Source organism: Amaranthus tricolor, chromosome 17, assembly GCF_026212465.1.
Source record: "Amaranthus tricolor cultivar Red isolate AtriRed21 chromosome 17, ASM2621246v1, whole genome shotgun sequence".
Classification (NCBI taxonomy): domain Eukaryota; kingdom Viridiplantae; phylum Streptophyta; class Magnoliopsida; order Caryophyllales; family Amaranthaceae; genus Amaranthus; species Amaranthus tricolor.
Window position 1 is genome coordinate 17,971,545 of NC_080063.1, and position 20,626 is coordinate 17,992,170.

The following is a 20,626-nucleotide window of genomic DNA, read 5'->3' on the forward strand; positions in this document are numbered from 1 at the left end:
CCATTCACGAGAAGTGCCCAAATATGATACTGATAGCAATCAATTTCACTACTATATTATTATTATTATTATTATTATTATTATTATTATTATGAAAGATATAACTGTAAATAATATAATTTTTTGTTAATTTTCTTATAATAATACTAACTATTGTTTAACTAAGAATAATACTAATTTAGAAGAATATTTTCTTAGAATAATACCAACTTTAATTTATTAACTAATTTACCAATTTTTTTTGTCTTATACTCACCTATGATATGATTTTTAACATGTAAGGAATTTTATAAGATATTTTCATAATTAATCAAAACTTATATTAATCCAGAAAATTCACAAAAAGTTGTATTATCACGGTAATTTTTCCTAATTATTATAGATTGCAAAATTCCTTGCATGATTAGCTGCATCTGGCTTAACCAATCAATTAATCTGCTTCATTTCCTTTAAACCTTTTACCAAACTATATTATTTTGTAATTATTTAACCATAATATCCATCATTTCAAATTTCCCATGTTAGATGAAGCAAGTATTATTTTTTCTCCGAAAAAAAAAGAATTTGGGGTAACAAGGTTTATTAGCTTAACTTGTTGTACTTATAATATGACAATTTGGGGTAATAAGTAACATCAAAAATATTCAAATCATAGTTCAATATTGATTTCCAAATAATGTTTCTTCCCTTCCCTTAAAGGAAAAAAACTTGGAACCTAAACGCATTATTTGTTTGGCTTATCCATCCTCAAAATAAATACTTAATAGACTATAAATTGCAAGCATAATAAAAAAATTACTATTTTAATAATCATATTTTTTATATTATTCACAAATTTAATTCCAATTTTGAATTGTGTAGCAAACATAAACATATAAGCAAAAGAGGAAATAAAAAGAGAATATAAATAGTAAGAGCATTAATAAAGAAACTTATATCATTAATTATTGAACTATAAACCCCATACTAAAAGGGATATTACATCAAACTTAACTATTGGGCCTTTTCATCTTTCCCTTACAAAAAAACACAAATGCCCCCCCAAAAAAAAAAACCCAAATCATAACTTATCAATAATGAAAAGGGGTTTAAATTAATAAAATCCACTTCTCCCTAAAACATCATCACTTAACTAAATTACTATAATTTTGCTTAATTAGCATACTAAAATAACTAAATACGCCCAACTTTATTACAAATCACCCTTATGCATGGAAATTTTAAAAACTTGTATTTCCTGCCTAAAACTAATTAAAAACTTGTAGAAATATCTTGTTTCCAAAAGCATTTTAATAATTTTAAAAAAAAAGAAAAGAAAATACCTCCTTTCCTTTCCTTCTTATTCCTGTCATTCCCATTTTGCATTACCATTCCCACTCCTTCCCCTTTAATAATTACTTTCTATTTTTTTTCTTTTTCCTTTTTTGTCCCTAGTTCAGTTGTTCTACACTGGAAATAAAATGAAATTCCTAAATTCTAACTCCTGTTACTTACTATAGCTAAAAGATCTACACACACAAATCACCTCCATTTTTGATCTTCTCCTTCAAATTCAAACCATAGGAGACAGAAAATAACCTACAAGATCGTCAGTATTTCCAATCACTTGGCAAATAGATTTCATGACCCACCATTGTTGTGGCGGCTACTTCCTTCCTCATCAAATATTTCATTTGTTGTTCAAGTATAGCATTTCTCCTTGCTAGTAGAATCTCTGTAGAAATTTCAAAAACCAATCATCAATCTGAACATAAAACTCAAGTAAACTAGATTAATTGTTTGATTGACCTTTTAATCAAGTAATTACCGTTTTCAGACAGAATTCCGGGAACAAATCGTGAGTTACTACTTAACCCAAATCCGTTTTTCATCTTCATTGGTTCGCAATCCATGTTAGATGCTTCTATAACCCTCGCTGGATGAATCCCAGTAGTACAACCTGAATATTAGATGATTGCAAATTAGTTTGAATAAAAATATATAAATTGTTACAGATCTGGAAACATGGTGATTTGTTTACAAAACGACAAAGACCAACTAACGACTCAGACACGAGAAAACGATGCAGAAAGAATTAACAAAATTCAACATACCAGTTGGTTTTTTGCGCGGTTCAGGTTGTTGATGAGTTGTAGTGGTCCCCACTCTCCTTGGAAGAAAAACTCCGGTTCCAGTTGACTGCCTCTTAATTCCGGGTATCCCAGACCCATTAGGATAAACGGGCCTCAACCCATTACTTGGTTGACGGTGATGGTGGTTGTGGTGATTTGGCCTTAGTGAAGGCCATGCAGACTGAGAAATCCCAAGTGGCCCACTCCTTTGCTGGATATGGTTATGGCTGTGATGTTGACAGTTAAACCCACCATTCCCCTGTCTCTTCACTTGTTCATACTGTAAATAACCGTTTAAAACTCAAAATTAAACCACTAAGTTTTTTAAATAGAACGGTCATTGACAAAACTTAATTACTTAGGTATGGTCTTACCTGCGGAAAATCATAATAAGAGTTATGGTGGCTTTGATGTGATTTAGAGTACGGAATGTTGTGTGGGGCCCTAAGTAGGCCTCTGTTATGGTGGTTTTGGTTCATTTGAGCAGCCAGAGCATTCATTTTGAGACAAGCAACTTGACCGGCAGCTTCATAGAGAAGTTCCCAGGCGGCGTCATTTTTAGCAGGAGGTGTCAACGGCGGTGAAGGAACTTGAGAAGGACCGTTTGGACTTCCGTTACTTGAAAACCCACTTCTTGAAGTCCAAGGACCAAACCCTGTTAACGTCGATTGTGGAGAAGTAGATATCATCCACGGCTTCTGCTTCAAAAACAAAACAAACAAAATTAATAACTGGATTTTTCAGATCTAAAGTTTAAACAAAGATTATGGTCTGCATGTATGAGTGCATTACCTCATCAGAAGAGTCGTTGAGAGAGGTACGGGCAAGGTAGCGAGTTAACTCAGCCATAAACATATCGTCATCATTTTTGTCGTTACCATTATTATCACCGCGTTCAGTTTCAGTCGAACTCACCGGTGAGTCAATCGACGAGTTAGGCTCAAACCTAAGCGAGTTACTAAACAAACGTTCGTCTTTCTTAAACCCTATCTCGTCGGAGAGAAAGTCATCGTCGGTAAGAAAATGGGTAGGGAGCCAAAACGCAGCGTTTTCAGAGTCCAGAGTCTGTTCACCCATTGCAGAAGCTAGTAGGCAGGGATTGAACTTTTGTTGAGTGTTGAGTGAAACAATTGATTTTAATTTTTAGAGTGAAAAAGTAGAGAGAGAAAATGAAAGGAGGAGTTATGAATGGGTGTGTTTGCTGCGTGAAGAAGATTTAATTATAAGGGGGGAGAGGGAAGCTTTTTCTAGCCCAAGAGTTGCAGGCTGGTGGGACCTACCTGAGGTTTGGAGAAGAAAAAAGCAAAAAGCAGAAAGAGAAAGAAGGAGGTATTTGTGGGGATGTGAGAATGTTGAGGACAAACTGCTTTTATTACGGTCGAAATTTTTAAAAAAAAAAAAGAAAAAAAACTGCTTTTACTACGGTTATTTCAAAAAAAAAACTGCTTTCATCATGGGTATTTGGGTATGGTGCATCGGTACCCGTTACAACTCGGGTATCCGAATAAATAGCTAACTAAAATCACCAAGTATTGTGTAAGACTATTTACGGTAAAATGAATTTATACGAGCAATCCAAATAATCTATATTTAAATAAAATTTAATTTAATACTAAATCTAAATAGTTATTTGTTATTTTTTAATAATTCATAATTGAGTCAACTTGCATTAAGTCATCTTACGGTAAGACGATTAATATCTCGAGTCTTAAATTTTTATTTGGATATTTAATAATCGGGTATTAATGATTTAGATAGAGACAACGGATATTCAATTGATCCGAATTGATTTATACAGTATTATCAAGTGTATTGTTTTCTATTTTAAACTATTATAGATATGACTTTTTACGTAATTTCATGTATTAGTTCGACTTTAAATATTTTTAATTGGTAAAATAAAATATTTTTGGCAATAAAATGAGGAAGTATAAAAGACACTTTTAAGGTGTAATAGGGGACAACTGTTAGTATTCTAAAAAGTGCTTATGATCCTTTAGCTGATGAGACCTCAAATCTAACAATACAACGTTAGCCTTGCCCTAAGGATAATAGAGATCAATGAATGTATGATATTAAATGAATACAAGATTAACAAATAGATACATAGTAAGGTTTCTTTTGTGAGCTTGGTTTCTGTTTTCCGATCTGACTTAAGCGTCTGAGGGGTTTTTCGAGAAATCACCCCCCAAGCAAGTGTAATGTTATATTGCAGGATTTGAGGTGTCATCATTGGAAGGAAGCAATTTCAGCATACTAATAATTATCCCCAATTACACTTTATATCAAGGTATTTTAAATGTATTTTGCACTTCTTCGTTTCACTACCAAAACATAAAAAAATATTAATAATCTTTATATTGAGACTAATTCATTATGATTTTACTTGGTGTCTTGATTATATTTAATTTATTAATTAAAAAGCAAATATAAATTAATAAGATGAATGAATAGTCTAAAAATACAAATTAACAAAGTCTCATAGGCAATCATAGAGCAATAAACTAAGTATAAAATTAGTAAACTACAAAAATTATAACCAAGTAAAAATTAAATTTCACGGTGAGAAAGTAGTAATTGTGAATCATTGATTTGAAGATGTGTTTTTACATGAAGGATTTGTGATCGACGTGTTTACGTGTAACGAATCGGGTTTACTTCTAAAACCTTATTCGAAGATCTATAATATCTAAAGCTCGTCGACCTTTGAAAGCTATATTAATATGCTGATTTTTACCTTTTTTTTCTTAGTAAACGGGATGTACCGTTAAAACGGCTTTGATATACAACCAAGTTGTAACTCAGAGGACGAGGATAGAGATTATTATTATGATAATGGTGTTGATTTTGAGTTTGATATTTCAAATTGATTTAAAATGAAGTCTTGTGTTCATATTGAATTTTATATAATTTTAAAATCATGTTGAAATTAGGTCAAGTCGAGCCGTTTATTAAATCGGATAAATTTCAAATCGTCGAAACTATTTTAAACTTTATGTGAAACATAAATACAAACAATGATAATAGTCTAAAATAAACCACAAGCCTACAACACTATATGGTAAAGCAAGAAACCTTAAAATTGCAAATTTTTTAATTAATTTTTTTTTAATTACATAGTCTAATAACCAACTCAGTGTTTTATATAAATTTTTTTTTCAATTACATATTAGCTGAAATTTAAACCCCTAATATTTGTTAAAGATTTAAAAATGGCATTTATTCTTCAACCTTAACAAGTTCGATTCTCAAATTTTAATTAGAAATTTCAAAGCATAAGTATTTAGTAGAAGTATAGTAGTTGTGCCAAAAGCCAAAACTTTGTCAAAAGAAAAGTTTGCAAAATTTATATTTAAATTTTATTTTTGTACATGGAGGAAAATTTGAAATCTTTAAGTCAAAAAATCAAAAAATTGAACTAAATAATCCAACTTTCAAACTTATTCAAAAAGTAAGCGTGAAATTCCCAAATCTAAAGTCTGAGTTGTTCGCAGTTACTAACTACGAACAGGTCAAAAAAAACAAAATAGCTGTTCGCAGTTAGTAACTGCGAACAGCTATTTGACCTGTTTTGACCTATTCGCAGTTAGTAAATGCGAACAACTATTTTGTTTTTTTTGACCTGTTCGCAGTTACTAACTGCGAACAGCTCCAAACCTCTCGTTTGAAAATTTCATCGCTTACTTTTAAAATATGTTTAAAAGTTAGATTATAGTTAAAAAATTTAAATTTTCGTAATAGAGTAGTAGGAGAAGGGGCCACGAAACATGGAAACAAGTGGAGAAAATGGGCCTAGTAGTTGGAGACATTTGTCCCTTTGTGTAGAGACCCACCTGCCACCTGTGCATTGGTTTTTTTTAAGGAAGGATAGGAATTTCTATCAATTTAGAGTATTTCTTTAGCCAAAAAAATAACTTATCAGTTCATTTATTTAAATCAAAAGAATTTATGTTTATAAATATATAAATATTTATCTATTTTAATACCAATATGGTTGGAATTAAAATCAACTATGAGTAACATTTGATTTAAAATTGCATTTATTTTAAACTTGGACTAGTTTGATTGATTATGAGGTCTATAGATAGTTGATTTTGAATTCAACTAAAAAGTTGTTAGTCAGTTTCTCTTGGGAAGATCAAATATTCGTTTGTTTCATGTTAAACTAGTCACATAATTTAAAAATAATTGAAAATTTTCAAATGAAATTCAAAAGCAATTTATTTATATCATTTTCAGTTTTAATCTGGTATTTTTCAAAAACTAGCATCAGATAGATTGATCATCTTATTAGGTAAATATCTAATTTTTTTTATTATTCTCATTATCATGTACTTTTTAGTTAGGTTTATGTATTTTATAATTCTTATGAGATATACCATCGAATCATCATAGTTCTAGTAATTTGTATTTTTGTTATAATAATTTGTTTGAATTTAGGCATGTATCAAAACCCCATTGTGGCCATATACTGTAGTAAAATAATTATTTATACTTTTTACATATCAACCATATATTTGTATCAAACTAACTAAAACTATCTAATAAAAAAGGATTCTCTCTTGCTCTAATTTACTGGTTAGAATTGTTAACGGCTTGATAGAGGAAAATAAGGTGAATTTTGTGAATTTATTATTTATTCTAAATAAGTATTAAAATCTTAACGAAAAAAGTAATTGAGATAATCTTAATATGATTGAGATATATAGGTTGGTAGGCATGATTTTTGAGTGATAGGTAATATTTCCTCCGTTTCAATTTATTTGCAACGTTTGTTTTTCAAGCAGTTTAATACACTAATTTTGATCTTTAATATCTCTAATTATGTATAATAAAAATTATAAAAATTTGATATTAATAATCTTTACAATAAGACGAATCAAATAAAATTTCACTTGACTATATTTTAACCTATACAATAAAAACTAATTACAAATTAAAAATAAATATTAAATAATATCATTTTTAACAATATTATAACTAATTTGAAACGGATAAAAGTACTATACTATTTCTATATATACTACTTGTATATACCTCTAGTATATAAGAGATATGGAAGACCGACAGGCAGTAATGAAGAATTCTACCTTGGTTATTTAAGTTTGTTGTCTAGTAAAAGTAGGGATATGGGTAATTTCTTGATTATAAGTAATTATTGGAAAATGTGTTTTGTAGACTTCTTATGCTTTTTTTGTGATGTTCTTTCATATTTTTTAAGACATTGAATGTTCCAAAGGCACTCTAAATCATTAATATATTAATTATATTAATATATTAATTATATTACATTGACTCATCGAATTTCGATTTTTAAAGACCCAAAATATCCATCTCATTTTTATACTTCGATTTTACTCCTATTAGAGCATACTCGGTTATTCATAGTTATGCTTAAAGAAATGGAATTAAAAAACTCGAAAATTGTAGTTTATTTCAAATAGAAAAAATTACTTAGAATAATCAATTTTTTTACGGTTTTTCAGCAATGATCTCATTTATTAATTAACCATGAATAATTTTAACTTTGGAGAATGTTTTCCTAAAGTAAACCCAATATATTGTATCAAGTTTTATTTTAAAAAAAAGATAATTAAAATAAATTATTGAAAAAAAACTTTAAAAAATATTTTTAAAAATTTCAATTTTTTTAATTATTCAGAATTTTATATGTAAATTTTCAAATTTTTTCTCTAATTTTACATCAATTTTCAATTTATTTTTTTAGAGAATTTCCTACTATAACAGACCCAAACTTACTATAAACAAATCATAAAAAGATTAGATTATGTACATCTGCTATGGATTAAGAAATCTAAGTTTGATGGTTACTTCACCTTTTTTTTAACCCTCCCTTCTTGAGCCTAATATGTATATAAAAACTTGAAGTAAATACGAAGTTTGTTCAAAATACTTTTATTGTATCATAATACTTTAATAAGATGGTTGCCACTTGGGATCATTGATCACAAACAACTAAAAAGTTAATTAAAATGTTATTTACCAAACTCCTCATTCCTCGTGTGTTTGATAAATAATTTTCTTATTAATTTTTTAGTTATTTGATTTAAAAATAAAAAGTTTCGGTAAATGATTTTTAGAGCATTTGAAAATTTGACTTTTAAGACATAATCAAGAAATTACAAGGAGAAACTAATTGTATTAGTTTTTGACTTTTAACTATTTTTTCAAATAAATATTCAATATAAAAGTTATTGTTTTTACCAAACATCTTCATAATTTTGATTTAAATAGATTTTTTCAGCGAGTCAATACACTCAATTGGTTAAATCAGCTAACAATCATTTGTCAAACAAATTCGAAAATTTTTTTTTAAAAAAAGTAAAAGTGATTAAAATGTACAAATATATTTTATGAAAATTGGAATAAAGTGTGGATAAGATAAAAAAAAAAATAGTTAAAGTGCTATATTTCCTGCCTTACAAAATGAGATTAAAAAAAACATATAAATAGGAATAACTCCAACATCAACTTTTGAGCACCGAAAATGACTAAACATTATAAATCCATTTGGCGGGAAGAACTTCATTCATTCTGTAGGATAAGTCTGCTTTACAAATAAGAACAAATCAATTAAAAAAATGGCATTTGATAATTTGTAATTATTATAAGAAAATCATAATCTTTATAGTTTGAGGACTAGATTATTAAAAAATTAAATTAATAACCATTTCGATTGAAATAGTTTTTTTTAAAAAAGTATTCATAAATTCAATGATCCCATTAGATATACATTTATAAATACACAAAATATACAATTAACCGTGGATAAAATTGATATTTATCCTTTCCTTTGAGAATAATATGTTGACTTTCAGGTGATTCAATGATGTTTATAAAACAATTTTTAAAATAATTTACTTTATGAAAATGATTCCTATGTTTATTAATTACTTCCTGATGGACGTTATTAGTTTAATCCTTTAATTTTTATATTAGCTCGTCTTGTATGAGATTGTTTCACCGTGAGACAATTATATAATTTCTCAATTTTTCATAGTGAATACTCTAAAATTGTAAATAGTCACTTTAAACTATACTTGATCACCTTAAAATTATAAAATATAATTAAGATTATAAATAGTGATCAAATCACTTTAAAATAATAAGTGATCAATTATATATAAATGTAAATTAAGTCAGCGTAATAAAAATAATCTTCGTTTTAAGACAATCATCTTATATTTTACGTAATTATATTAAGGATATACTCGCAAAATAACAAAACGATCTCATAGTTGGTGATTTGGTGCAAACAAGAGGTTTATGGACTACTTAAAAAATTTGATACACAGGTGTGTTTTAAAATAATTGTGAAATTGTTTAAATTTTGAATCATATATCCTCCAATAATAGTTGAATAGTTAGAAGAGAATTTTCAAATATGGAGTAGTTATTATTAGATTTGACGATTAATCTATTTAATCTTTGATTAACGTAGTGCTTAAGTAGTTTGCATCATTATATGTTGATGTTGCAATATAATATATTAATATTAATATGCCATTAAATTGTTTATATGATTTGACTTCATGCTTTGTCGCATATAAAGAAACACATGATTGGTTGGATAATGTAATAACAAGACTTGGAAGATGTTAATGATTTTTCAAATCAGGATTATGGATACAAAATTAATACTCCCTAATCTGCTTCAACTATAAATCATGCCATTTTTTAAATATTTGTATTTCATTCTTTTTCGCAGTCCAACGTGTTTATCGGATAGTGTATATCTAAAATTATATATAATTAAAAATTATTAAAATTTGATATAATAAAAATATATGACGGGATGGATGAAACAAGATTTTACATTACTATGTTTTTTCGTATAATAGCTCTAATATGCAAAAGCTATAGAATAATGAACACCGTCAAAGTTAATGTGGGTGCAAGAAAAAAATGGAGGAGGTAGTATTTTGCTTATTTTAATTGTCCAATCCAAGGTTGTTATTATCGGAATTCTACCTTGGATCGACGGGAGGTTAGGATTAAAATCGGTAGAATTGAATTGTAGGATATGATCCTACAAATATTCATTAATATGCTATGGTTAACTGATTATCAATTATATTTGTTATTTTTTAAAAGTTTTTAAGATGTAAATAAAAATTTATTTGACTTCATCTATTAAGTTGTGAAAAATAATACTTTTAATAATCGTTTAAACTACAAAATAAGAAAAATTTAAATTTTATAGTCATATTGTTATAATAATTTTACATGTATTATATATAAGTGAAATTTAGATTATAAGATAATATTTTTAAGATCCTTCAAAAAAAAAAAAAAGATTGAGATTACCCGTAGGATTGGATCGTTGAATCGTAGGATCGTGAAATCTTGTTATGATTATGCATTTTAAATTCTTTGTATAAGTAGGATCGTATGATCCTACCAGCTTTAAGATCGTACCTAGATCTGATTCGATCTTCTATTTTTGGATCATAAGATCGTTGAATCGTAGATCAGAATTGAGAGTCTAATAACCATGGTCCAATCGTTAGAATTGTGTGTATCCTATCAAATTTGACACATAGATGTTCTTTTAGCCTAATTCTGAAGTTTTTTTAGTAATGCATTTTTATTATGTATACTAATAAATATTCACCCCAAAAGTAAGAGATATCAAAAAAAATAGTAGTAGTATAGAAAAAGCAAAATGAGTAAAATGAAGCACTCTGATTAGATGGGCGGGCCTGGGCGATAGTAGTGGATTATGTGGTGACTGGTGAGTGGTGTAATATGAAAACACCTTTGGCCTTTGCTTCTGTTTCCCGCAATAAACAACATTATTTTCTTTAAATTTCCCGCCGAAAGCAATAACATCCTCAAAAATCAAACGTGATTTCCAAACACGCTAGTAAAAGTTTTCTCTACATTTAAAATTGCTATTAATAATAATATATTATTATAGTAAAAAAAAATTCAAAGATATAGAAGAATATGTGGCATTTTTTTTTCATGTCATTCCAATTATATTTGATTGGTTATAAGTGATAAGAAAAAATTAGTTTTATGTAGACTTAGGCTGTATTAAAATTTTATGCAACTCAATACTGATTTAATTTTTTTTATTTCTTTTCAAATAAAAAATAAACAAATAGATTTTTAATACAAATAAATAAATACAACTATGATTTATTATGAATAAATTTTTGATTTGAGGAGGAAGATTTTATTTTTAAATATAGCCAAGTTTAAATATACTATGGTATACAAACCGATCATACAAATAGATGGTTCTTTATAAATAAAAATTTAAAACAAATATAGAGAAACCAATGGTCAATTTTTTTATTCAATGTTTAAACTTTAGTGTTTTTAGTCCCACTAACGTTATAATTCATAAAACTTTACTTATTTTATTACGGCTTTATATGGTATGCTGTTGATAGGGAAGGAGTACTAAATAAAAATCAAATTTTCAATCTTATCTAAAAAAAATACTACTTACTCGAACTGAGATAAATTCCGTTTGTCTTTTACTTTTGTTTTCTTGTAATTTAATCAATGTTTGATCATTATCCAATAAGAGTATTGAGTATTGGAGAATATATTTCCAGTTTGCATTCATTCTAGAGGGAGGTCAATTTAAGCATGTACTCCGTACAAAGATAAAAAAGCATAGGATCTTGATCTTGATCTGATCCTAAGAAAGAAATTTCTTTTCCCACATCTTTTCTTTTTCTTTTTTTATTGTTTCTTCAAAGACATTCTTCATCTTTGTTGGGATGATCCCATTATATATGGACCCAAAGAAAAAGCAATTCTATGTTGTATAGAGCTAATATAGATAATTCCATAAAACCATTTTAGTGCATTGGTCTGTTTCATAAAAAACTTTCATAAACCATCACTTTATGTAGTTGATTGAAAAGCAAAGCATAGCAATTAACAATCAATATTATTTGGTAATCACAAAATCATCTCTTATAGTCTTATTTCAATTCGCATATATATTTTCTTTCTTAGATAAGGTATGGAGTTTAATTGTGGTCGCCCCTTCCTTAGTCCGCATCCTTGTTCTACACAATTAATTATAATAAGAAGAAATATATGGTTTATACTAATCCGTCCATTTAAATTATAATAGAAAAGAAAATTAATGTGAATACTTGGTATGGTATTGATAAATATCAATATATAAATGAATGTGATTAAAAAATGTGTTTAGTGCCAATGAACCAACCCAACCAAAAGCTTAAGCTTATGGTTGAAGCCCATTATATCTTATACTCCCTCTTAATCCTCTTATATGTCCCATTTCCTTTTATGGTCAAATCACGTTAATTGTCCAATTTCCATTTTTAGTACGGTTTTTTAACCTTAATGCCCATAGTGGGTATGTGTTATTTTCAATTATAGCCCCCATTACCAATATTAATTGATCACGCTTTACATTAATCAAACCTAATTAATCTACCCACCCATTAATCACTCCCTCCCTTTTTTAACCCTAAACCCTACCCATCCTTATCCCTTTTCCATGTATTTGTGTTTTGTCTTCAATCCTAATTCTGGGTTCTTTCTTCATCATCTTCCTCTCCCTCCCTCTCTGTAATCCTCTAATAAGGATTGTTCTTTTATTTCTCATCATGCTTTTGTGTTCTTTTATGTCTTCTCATGGCAAATTCCAGTTCGCCTTTGAAATCTCCATCGAAGAACCCTAGATATGAGAATCCTATCTCGCCATTCAACTCACCAATGAAGAACCCTAACTCGCCATTCAACTCACCCATGAAAAAGAATAACTCGTGTACTTGTGTTTATCTGAGAATCCCCAAGTCCCCTTACAAATCGACTACTAAGATTAAGTTGAAGGGGTTCAATGATGAAAACCCTAGATCTGGTATGAAGTCGTTTGAGGAAGAGTCTTTTGATTACTATGATGACTCAACTTCTGTTGAGACTGATCCTAAGTGGGGAAGAGAACTTGACTCTGAAGGTGAACCCATTTACGTACCTAAGCCTGATATGTATCTTGATCGTGAATATTCTTCCATTGATGCTGTTTTTTCGAATACTGATTGTGAAGAAAAAGACTAGCTTGATAAGCTTGGTCCTTTCTCAAGTGAGTTTTTGTTCGTGTTAGTGCATGTTGAAATTGACTGTTGATGATTTTTAATTTAAACGTTTTTTTATGCATTTAATTCCATTGCTCTGTGATCTGTAAGTGAGAGCAATTTTTAGCCACCATAAATCGAATAAACAAGTTTTGGATTGTTTTCCAACGTTTAAAGCACAAAGATGTTTGATTTTCCACTTAATGATTTCAAAAAAATAAACAAGTGTACCTGAGAGTACTGAAACAACCAATTTTTTCATTAATGAATATTTGAATACAAATGTTTCATTGAAAACAACATAAATTTTTAGTTGTTTGCATTTGAAATATCCTATGTTAAAGATCCTCAAAATATGTCCAAAATTATAAGGATTTACATTTGAAACATGTTGCTGTGTTGGTTAATGTTGTGTTGGCTGCTATTCTTCATGGACTGTTATTCTGTGCTGTTGTTGCTTAACTTCTTCCCAAAAATATGTGTTGGTTGCTGTTTTGTTGTTCATAGGTTGGTTTCTGTTATGTTGGTTTTGCTTTGTTGCTCCCAAAAATAATGATGCTGTGGTTGAAATTGGTTGTTGCTGTTTTATGTTAATTGTATATTCCCATGTCAACATTGCCATTGACTTGCATAGTCCCTTGTTCAATCCCCCTGCATAGCCAATCAGTTCCACTAGCTGATTCATTTTATCTGTACTTAGCTTTGTGAATAAATGTTGAAGTGAATCAACAACTAATTGTTTTTCAATACTTAGGTAACTGGTAAAGTGCCTTCCCTTGCTGCATTTGTTTTGTTCATGTGAGGAATGTGATAGTCAAATCCCCCTTGTCTTTTCATGACCTCTATCATACAAGCTTGTAAAGTGATGAATACAAACCGTAAACATTGTGGACTTAGATTCTGAAATGCATTATTCATAACCCTAACTAGTTTATTACATTGTAAGCAGCTTTTTGATATTGCAAAGCTTGAATTGATCTAAAAAAACCTAGATCTAGTACATTCATGTCAGGGAAATTTGGAGGTAGTTGCACTAATTGTATATAAAATCCATCTTTCATTGCCTCCTCCAAAAATTCTCTGTCATTATGTGCTATATGTGGCTTGGCATTATCTTGTTGAATATAAATGTGCTTTGACAAACCTTGAGGCCATTTTGCTCTTATGGTTGGTAACACATTAGTTATAAGCATGGCTCTAATGTGCTATTTCGTAATTGACTGTATTGGCTTTGTTTCCAACTCCCCCCTCTTCCTGTTCTTGGAGCTTCTTTTTGCTGGCTCATGTGTAATAAATGACCATATTCCTATTTTTCAATCAAAAAAGACATCACCATTAGTTGTAAATATTGGCCTTGCGACAGCACACATGAACATGATTTTGGAAATGAACCTCTTAGATTGACACTCTTTATGTAGTTCTACTTCACCCGGAGCTAGGTAATAAGTTTGTGTCTCTCGGGTTAGATAGAAATGTTTTTTATCTATATGAACAACGTTATTATATGGTTTAAACTTGAATGCATCATTTTGTTCATCATATTCACATTTAGATAATGCAAAACTTAACCTGTGTAGCTTGTTATTTTCATTCAAAGTCGGTTTGATCGCGTTTGTGTGCTTTCTTATGACTTTGTTCTTCTTCCACCTACACACCGTTGTTTGTGACACCTCCATCTGTTTTGCTACTGAATGCTGAGTACACTTGAGTTCATATTTAATGGCCTTAAACTTTTCTTCATCGAATTTGATTTTGTTTGCTGCTTCTCTGCCTACTCTCTTGCTGTTGAGGTTAATCACTGTGTTGTTATTTTTGATCTGTTTCTTCACTTCATTCCACAAACGTGTGATTGTTTTCCTACACACTTGAAATTCAGTCGCAAGTGCATTGATTGTGCCAAGCACTGGTTTACCTTTCTTATTTAATGCAGACAGCAGCTTCTGTATTATTTGTGTTCTTTATTGAGTACTTAAGTTTTTTTAAGAAGCCATTTTTTTAGATGGATGTGATTAATGACTTGTGTTTGGTCTATTTATTGTTTCTGTTTTTCATGTAATGATTGATAATTTTTGTTGTTTTACATTTCATTTTTGGCGTCTAATTGTAATTTATGGAAGTTTTAGGCACTCCCATTTTCATTTTTGCTGTGTGTTTTGATATTTTTGAGCTGTAAATGGCGCCAAACATCATTTTGGCTTTCTATCATTTTCTGGACATTGTAATTTGGGGTTTCAAATAAATTTGGGTAATGTGATGAATTTTTTGAATTTGAAAATTTAGCTGTTTACATTTCGGTGGCTATTTAAGAAATTATTAATGCGTCATTATTGGTAATTTGGAAAATCTAAAGTCAATGATCGCAAAAAAATCCGCACTCACATGATCAGTAACGACTGCAACTATACCGAAGCTGTCGAAGAATTGAGAAGGCTATCTGAGATACCGTAATGAATGTATTTAATTTTCTTAAGTAGTCAGACAAATTTATGTAATTTCCAAAAATTATTGTATTTGTAGGACTTATTTATGTACTTTCGGAGTTAAGTAGACGATCGATGTAATTTTGGTCTCAAACTGAAATAAAAGTTCAGACTTTTGGTGCCAAAAAATCAGCTTTTAAATTGGGCTACAAAATGCTTGAAATTGGTGGGAATCATTATTTTCTTAATTCTTACATTAAAAATTCATAATACCACTCTGTTTCCTACCCTAAGGGTCCCATTTTGACTCTCCTTAAAATCCGTGAAAAGTTAAATGGAACTCCTAAGAGGAATAGGAGGGAATATATTCTAACATGCCCCTTCATACGAGAGCCTTTGGGTTAGAAGTGTGGATGCGGCACAAGCCCTCCTCAGAACTGGAGCTAAATATTCATCTTACATGACGAGTGACTGAGATTTGAACATCTGATCTATTGCCACGCTGGTTTCTGATACTATGTTAAGGAACAAATTCAACTAAAAGCTTTGAGGCTCCATAACATGTTATATTATACTCTAACATTTAGATCATTTTCAAATAAAATAAATAAATGCAAAATAAATGACACAACCTAAAACAAAAAATTATGCAAATTAAGCGATACCAAAATGGTATATGGAATTTACTATGGTGATAATGACACTAATAGCAATATATAGTTGTACATAAAGTAGTAATGTGGTGAAGTAGTATATTATTCTCCTAGGTTTACCATTTGATTTGGTGGACCCAAAATTTAATTGTAAAGAGATGAAAAACCAAAATGCAAGATAAAGAATCAAGTGGACAGTCCCCACACAGTGTTTTAGTTATGCTGATGAAGCTCTAAAGAAGCCAATGAAGATACAACCTACCAACCCTTTCTTTTAACTGAAGATTGAAGATTTCATTATTTTGTCTTTTGAATTTTGGTTCCCTCCTTCACTTGTCTTTTTTCTTTCAAATTTTGAATAGAGCAGGAAGTGGACTGTGGGCCCATCTCACATGCACTTATATACTAGTATGGATTATGGAGTATGTTGAACACTGTACAAGTTTACTGCTGTTGATGCAACTGGAGGTTGTTTTGAGACTTGAATGAATCTTCATTTAACTGCTTTTATGGGATTTCATGAGACAATCTTGGATAACAAGTGATTCCATGCAAGGTTTAAGGTCGAATGAATCTTCAAAACTATCTTTTCTCCCATATTTCAATCTGGGTGTGACAATTAACTTAATTGTTAGCTGTCAGTCAATTCTGTTTGTTTGTATGATTGATAGCTAATATTGACATTTTTATTAAGTGTGAGTCAAACTTCTCTTTGTTAATTTCCTTTAAAGTAAACTTCACATTTTTTACCCAAAGGGTTAGGCGGGGAATTAGCTATAGCTATTTGCTAAGGGCCTTAGCTTATACCGCTTAAAGTGTTGTTTAACAAAATAGTTTTGTTGGATATTTTTAACTTAATTTGATAGACTAGATGGTTGAGTGTTCAAACTATTTAATACTAGTGGTTAGTAAATCACCTGTTAAAATGACTTTTCGTTGCAAGTCAACCAATTCATCAACATGTTTAATATGTATCAGCTGGTCAAATCAACCACTTTGATGGACTACTGATTATCAATTGTTTTTCAACCCACCTTATGACATACTTAAGCGGCTAATTTACACCCTAAAACCCAATAAAATTGTAAATACTCTTAAATCAAGTAATCAATTACATCAAAATGGAGATCATAAAGGTCCCAATAACTTGCTACAATTTGTTAAACTAGCTAGTTAGTGTCAAGTAAATGCTAGTAGTTAAAAGAGAATTAGGCAATTAGCTTTAGCTTGTTCGTTGCTTCCAATTTGAAGGAGAATAAAAACACTTGCTCACTGGCTTATAGGCAATTACAATTAGGTCACCGCCCACCGGCCACTACTTGCAGTCATCTTTATTAATCAAATCAAATATACTGATCAGCTAGATCCAAATATTCCCATTCTATCCCTTTAGACAAGATGATGTTATTAGCTAGTTGCATTGCAATATAAAAGTACAACTCCGTAGTAGTAGCCTAGTAGGAGTATTTACTAATAGTGATGTGCTCTTTCTAACTTATTATAAACTATACCAGCCTGTTCAGTCAATTTGCTCAACTTTTGAAACGAATATTAAAAAGTTGGATATAATGATTAACGAGTTAAAGTAGTAAGATATTTAAAAATAAAAAAGAATATAAAAAAGTAAAAATAGTATGATTATATAAAAAAATTGGTGGGGAAAAATCATTGGAATAAACTAAAATAAATTTAGACAAATTTAGTTGAACATTGTAAAAGTATACCCGAAAAAATTTATCACAAGCTATTGAAAAGAGAAAATATGAGAATACAAACGGTCGATAAAATTAATCTGAACAAATTAAAGTGATCGATTATAACTAAAAGTGATCGATTATAACTAAATAAATGAAAGAAGATGAGAAAAAATTTCCTCAATATAATGCGTGCACCGTACACATAACAAGAATACAGAGTCTCGCGTTTGTTCGACAAAAATAAGTTGACTTAAAGGTGTTGGTTAATTTCATCAGTTTCATTTGATTTGCTAACTCTTTAAGTCAGGTGTTTAAGTAAATTGTTATATTGATGTTTGATAAAAATTGTATTTTAGTGATTTAGAGAAAAAAAATGTTAAAAAGTAGAAGTAAATGAAAAAGTTCCTTATAGTAATTTTAATCGTTTTTTTTGCTTATAAATATGTTAACTAAAAAAATATTTACAGACATTTTTTTATATCCGATTAACCAAAAGTTAAAACTCAACAAGATACCGTCTATTTGTAAAATTCCAAAGTAAAAGATGTTACCTCAAAGTAATTAAACTAATAACATACTACTCTTCCCTTTGCTTTTCTTTAATTAAATCGATCTAATCAACCATTTTATAAATGTATGTAATTGAACGAGAAAAAAATACTTCTTCTGTTCTTTAATGTTTTTTCTATTTCGAATATTTCACCTTAAGGAGAGAAAAATTTTATTAATGTTTTTTGACATATATTTAGAAGATAAAATATATCCATGTGAGATCTCGTTAAATTCGTCTTAATGTATACTCTTTTAATATGTATTTTTTATTATATGTATTTAGAGATATTGAGGTTTAAAATTTGCATAAAAACTGTAAAAAAGTAAATGGGAAGAAAAAAAAAAAAAAAAAGCAAGTAACCAATATTACTATTATTAAGAGTATATTTAACGTACCATGATGATGCAAATTGAGGTGTTTTACACTGAATATGGAACAAACCAACACAAATAATAACCAAAATAAAGATTTTCTGTGGCAATCCGATCAAATTTAAGATGGGCATCCAATACATGCATATATAATTAAGAGTATGCATTATATAAGTATTAATTAATTCGATCTCAATTAAAGATAAAATGTCATGAGAGGAAGTGTGATGCCATGCAAGCATGTCTCCACCTTTTGCCAACATGATGTTGTATACATTCACATCATTATATCATGCCTTCTTTTTGTATTTCGCACTCCATTATAATGTAATTGGTGTTTATGGCAGACATATGTGGTATTTATTTAACTTAATTAACTAAATAATCGGATGAAATAAAACTACTCCATTTATTTTTTAAGTGGACTCCTTTATTACGCTGAGTTTGCAACTTTTAAATTGTGTAACTTTGTTCACGTTGGTGACACTACTTATGAGGTTGTAGACTGACCTTACTATTTGAGTTTTATTTAAAAAAATACACTTTGTTGATATATATTATACTATCATTCCTAAAATGTATCTCTTATCACAACTCATAATATTACAAATTATTCCCTCTGTTCCATTGAATTTGCATTATTTTTCATTTTTGTTTGTCCCTCTTAATTTGCATTATTTTTATTTTTGGACAATGGCTCTTTACTTTTTTTTAATCTCATCCATACATTTTAACTCTATTTTAATTTCATTTACACAATTCATTTAACCAAAACCGCTTGTAGCTCAATGAATATAGCATCTGCATGTGGAGCAGAAGGTTTTGTGTTTGATCCCTACTGCGTGCATGTTTCAATTAGAGGGTTTATTGACTGCGTGCATCTCTCTTTACTCCCTCTTTGGGGAAATAGTTATGATTTGTCCGCATATTTCAAGAAAAATAAAACCCCTAACTCAGACCCTGCCTTGTGCAGGATACTGTAAGTGTCCTTTATCTTTTTACAATTCATATGCTCTCTTTATTTATTATCATTTTTTAAAACTTATCCACATTCTCTTTGATACAATTAAAAAGGACAGATGATGAGTATCTCATATATTCTACTAAGCTTGCTATTATTATGTGTTTTATTACTTTTACGTCTCGTTTGGTAGTCGATATTAAACGACGTGATATTAAAGGAAAGCTAGTGTAACTTTGGTAAGAATATCTCTTGACAAGTTTAATGATCAATCGTGTTCTTCTTCAACAATCTCATTATATCACAAATTTTCAATGCATTATTATTTGAAAATGGTATTAAGTAACAGTGCAAAAATTGTGAAATTTTTTTTTATGATCAAGTTTAATTATCATGAAAATGACATGATACATATCATGAAAATTTAAACTAGAAGTCATTCTCATTTTTACCGTTTAGCACTACTAATCCAATACTCCATAAAAAAGAATAATTAACGAGATCATGAGGGATAAAGAAAAAGGGAAGACAAACAGACTAGATTAGGGGGAAGAGAGATGAGAGGCGGGGTTTTAGTTCACATACATGAAACACTTCTTATTAGGTAAGAATCAACCTTAAGATATTTTACGTGAAAAATATTATTTACTCTAACAGAGACAAATTCGATTTTTTTTTTTGACAGAACATATTAATAATATCGATTCATTAAATGATAAATTATGAAGACATGCCAAGTTAGGATATTAGATTATCTTCCATGTCTTAGA

General features: G+C 29.4%; 2 protein-coding genes across 3 annotated transcripts; both read right to left on the reverse strand.

Moving 5' to 3' along the window:
* Positions 1–864: 864 nt before the first annotated feature.
* LOC130803546 (uncharacterized) lies at positions 865–3,438 on the reverse strand. 2 transcript variants are annotated; one of them, XM_057667708.1, is made up of 5 exons: positions 2,904–3,438; positions 2,486–2,809; positions 2,094–2,391; positions 1,808–1,939; positions 865–1,714 (listed from the first exon to the last, which is right to left on the reverse strand). In XM_057667708.1, the coding sequence occupies exons 1-5, from the start codon at positions 3,186–3,188 to the stop codon at positions 1,590–1,592; spliced, it is 1,164 nt and encodes a 387-aa protein (XP_057523691.1). In that variant the 5' UTR covers positions 3,189–3,438; the 3' UTR covers positions 865–1,589. The 2 variants fall into 2 exon arrangements, with proteins under 2 accessions (XP_057523691.1, XP_057523690.1); XM_057667707.1 differs by having other exon boundaries at positions 940–1,714; positions 2,486–2,812; positions 2,904–3,363.
* Positions 3,439–14,514: 11,076 nt separating this feature from the next.
* Positions 14,515–17,695, reverse strand: LOC130803821 (uncharacterized). The gene is made up of 3 exons (XM_057668023.1): positions 17,628–17,695; positions 15,581–15,611; positions 14,515–15,141 (listed from the first exon to the last, which is right to left on the reverse strand). The coding sequence occupies exons 1-3, from the start codon at positions 17,693–17,695 to the stop codon at positions 14,515–14,517; spliced, it is 726 nt and encodes a 241-aa protein (XP_057524006.1).
* Positions 17,696–20,626: the final 2,931 nt, after the last annotated feature.

Bases quoted from the DNA above. Each gene is read 5' to 3' on its own strand.
- LOC130803546 (XM_057667707.1), bottom strand. From the start codon at position 3,188: ATGGGTGAACAGACTCTGGACTCTGAAAACGCTGCGTTTTGGCTCCCT. The intron at 2,813-2,903 runs GTAATGCACTCA...TTGTTTTTGAAG, and splicing joins TCAACGACTCTTCTGATGAG to CAGAAGCCGTGGATGATATC. The intron at 1,715-1,807 runs GTAATTACTTGA...AAATTTCTACAG, and splicing joins CGGAATTCTGTCTGAAAACG to AGATTCTACTAGCAAGGAGA.
- LOC130803821 (XM_057668023.1), bottom strand. From the start codon at position 17,695: ATGCAACTAGCTAATAACATCATCTTGTCTAAAGGGATAGAATGGGAA. The intron at 15,612-17,627 runs GTATATTTGATT...ATTCTTCGACAG, and splicing joins TATTTGGATCTAGCTGATCA to CTTCGGTATAGTTGCAGTCG. The intron at 15,142-15,580 runs GTGAGTGCGGAT...CAAATAATACAG, and splicing joins TTGCAGTCGTTACTGATCAT to AAGCTGCTGTCTGCATTAAA.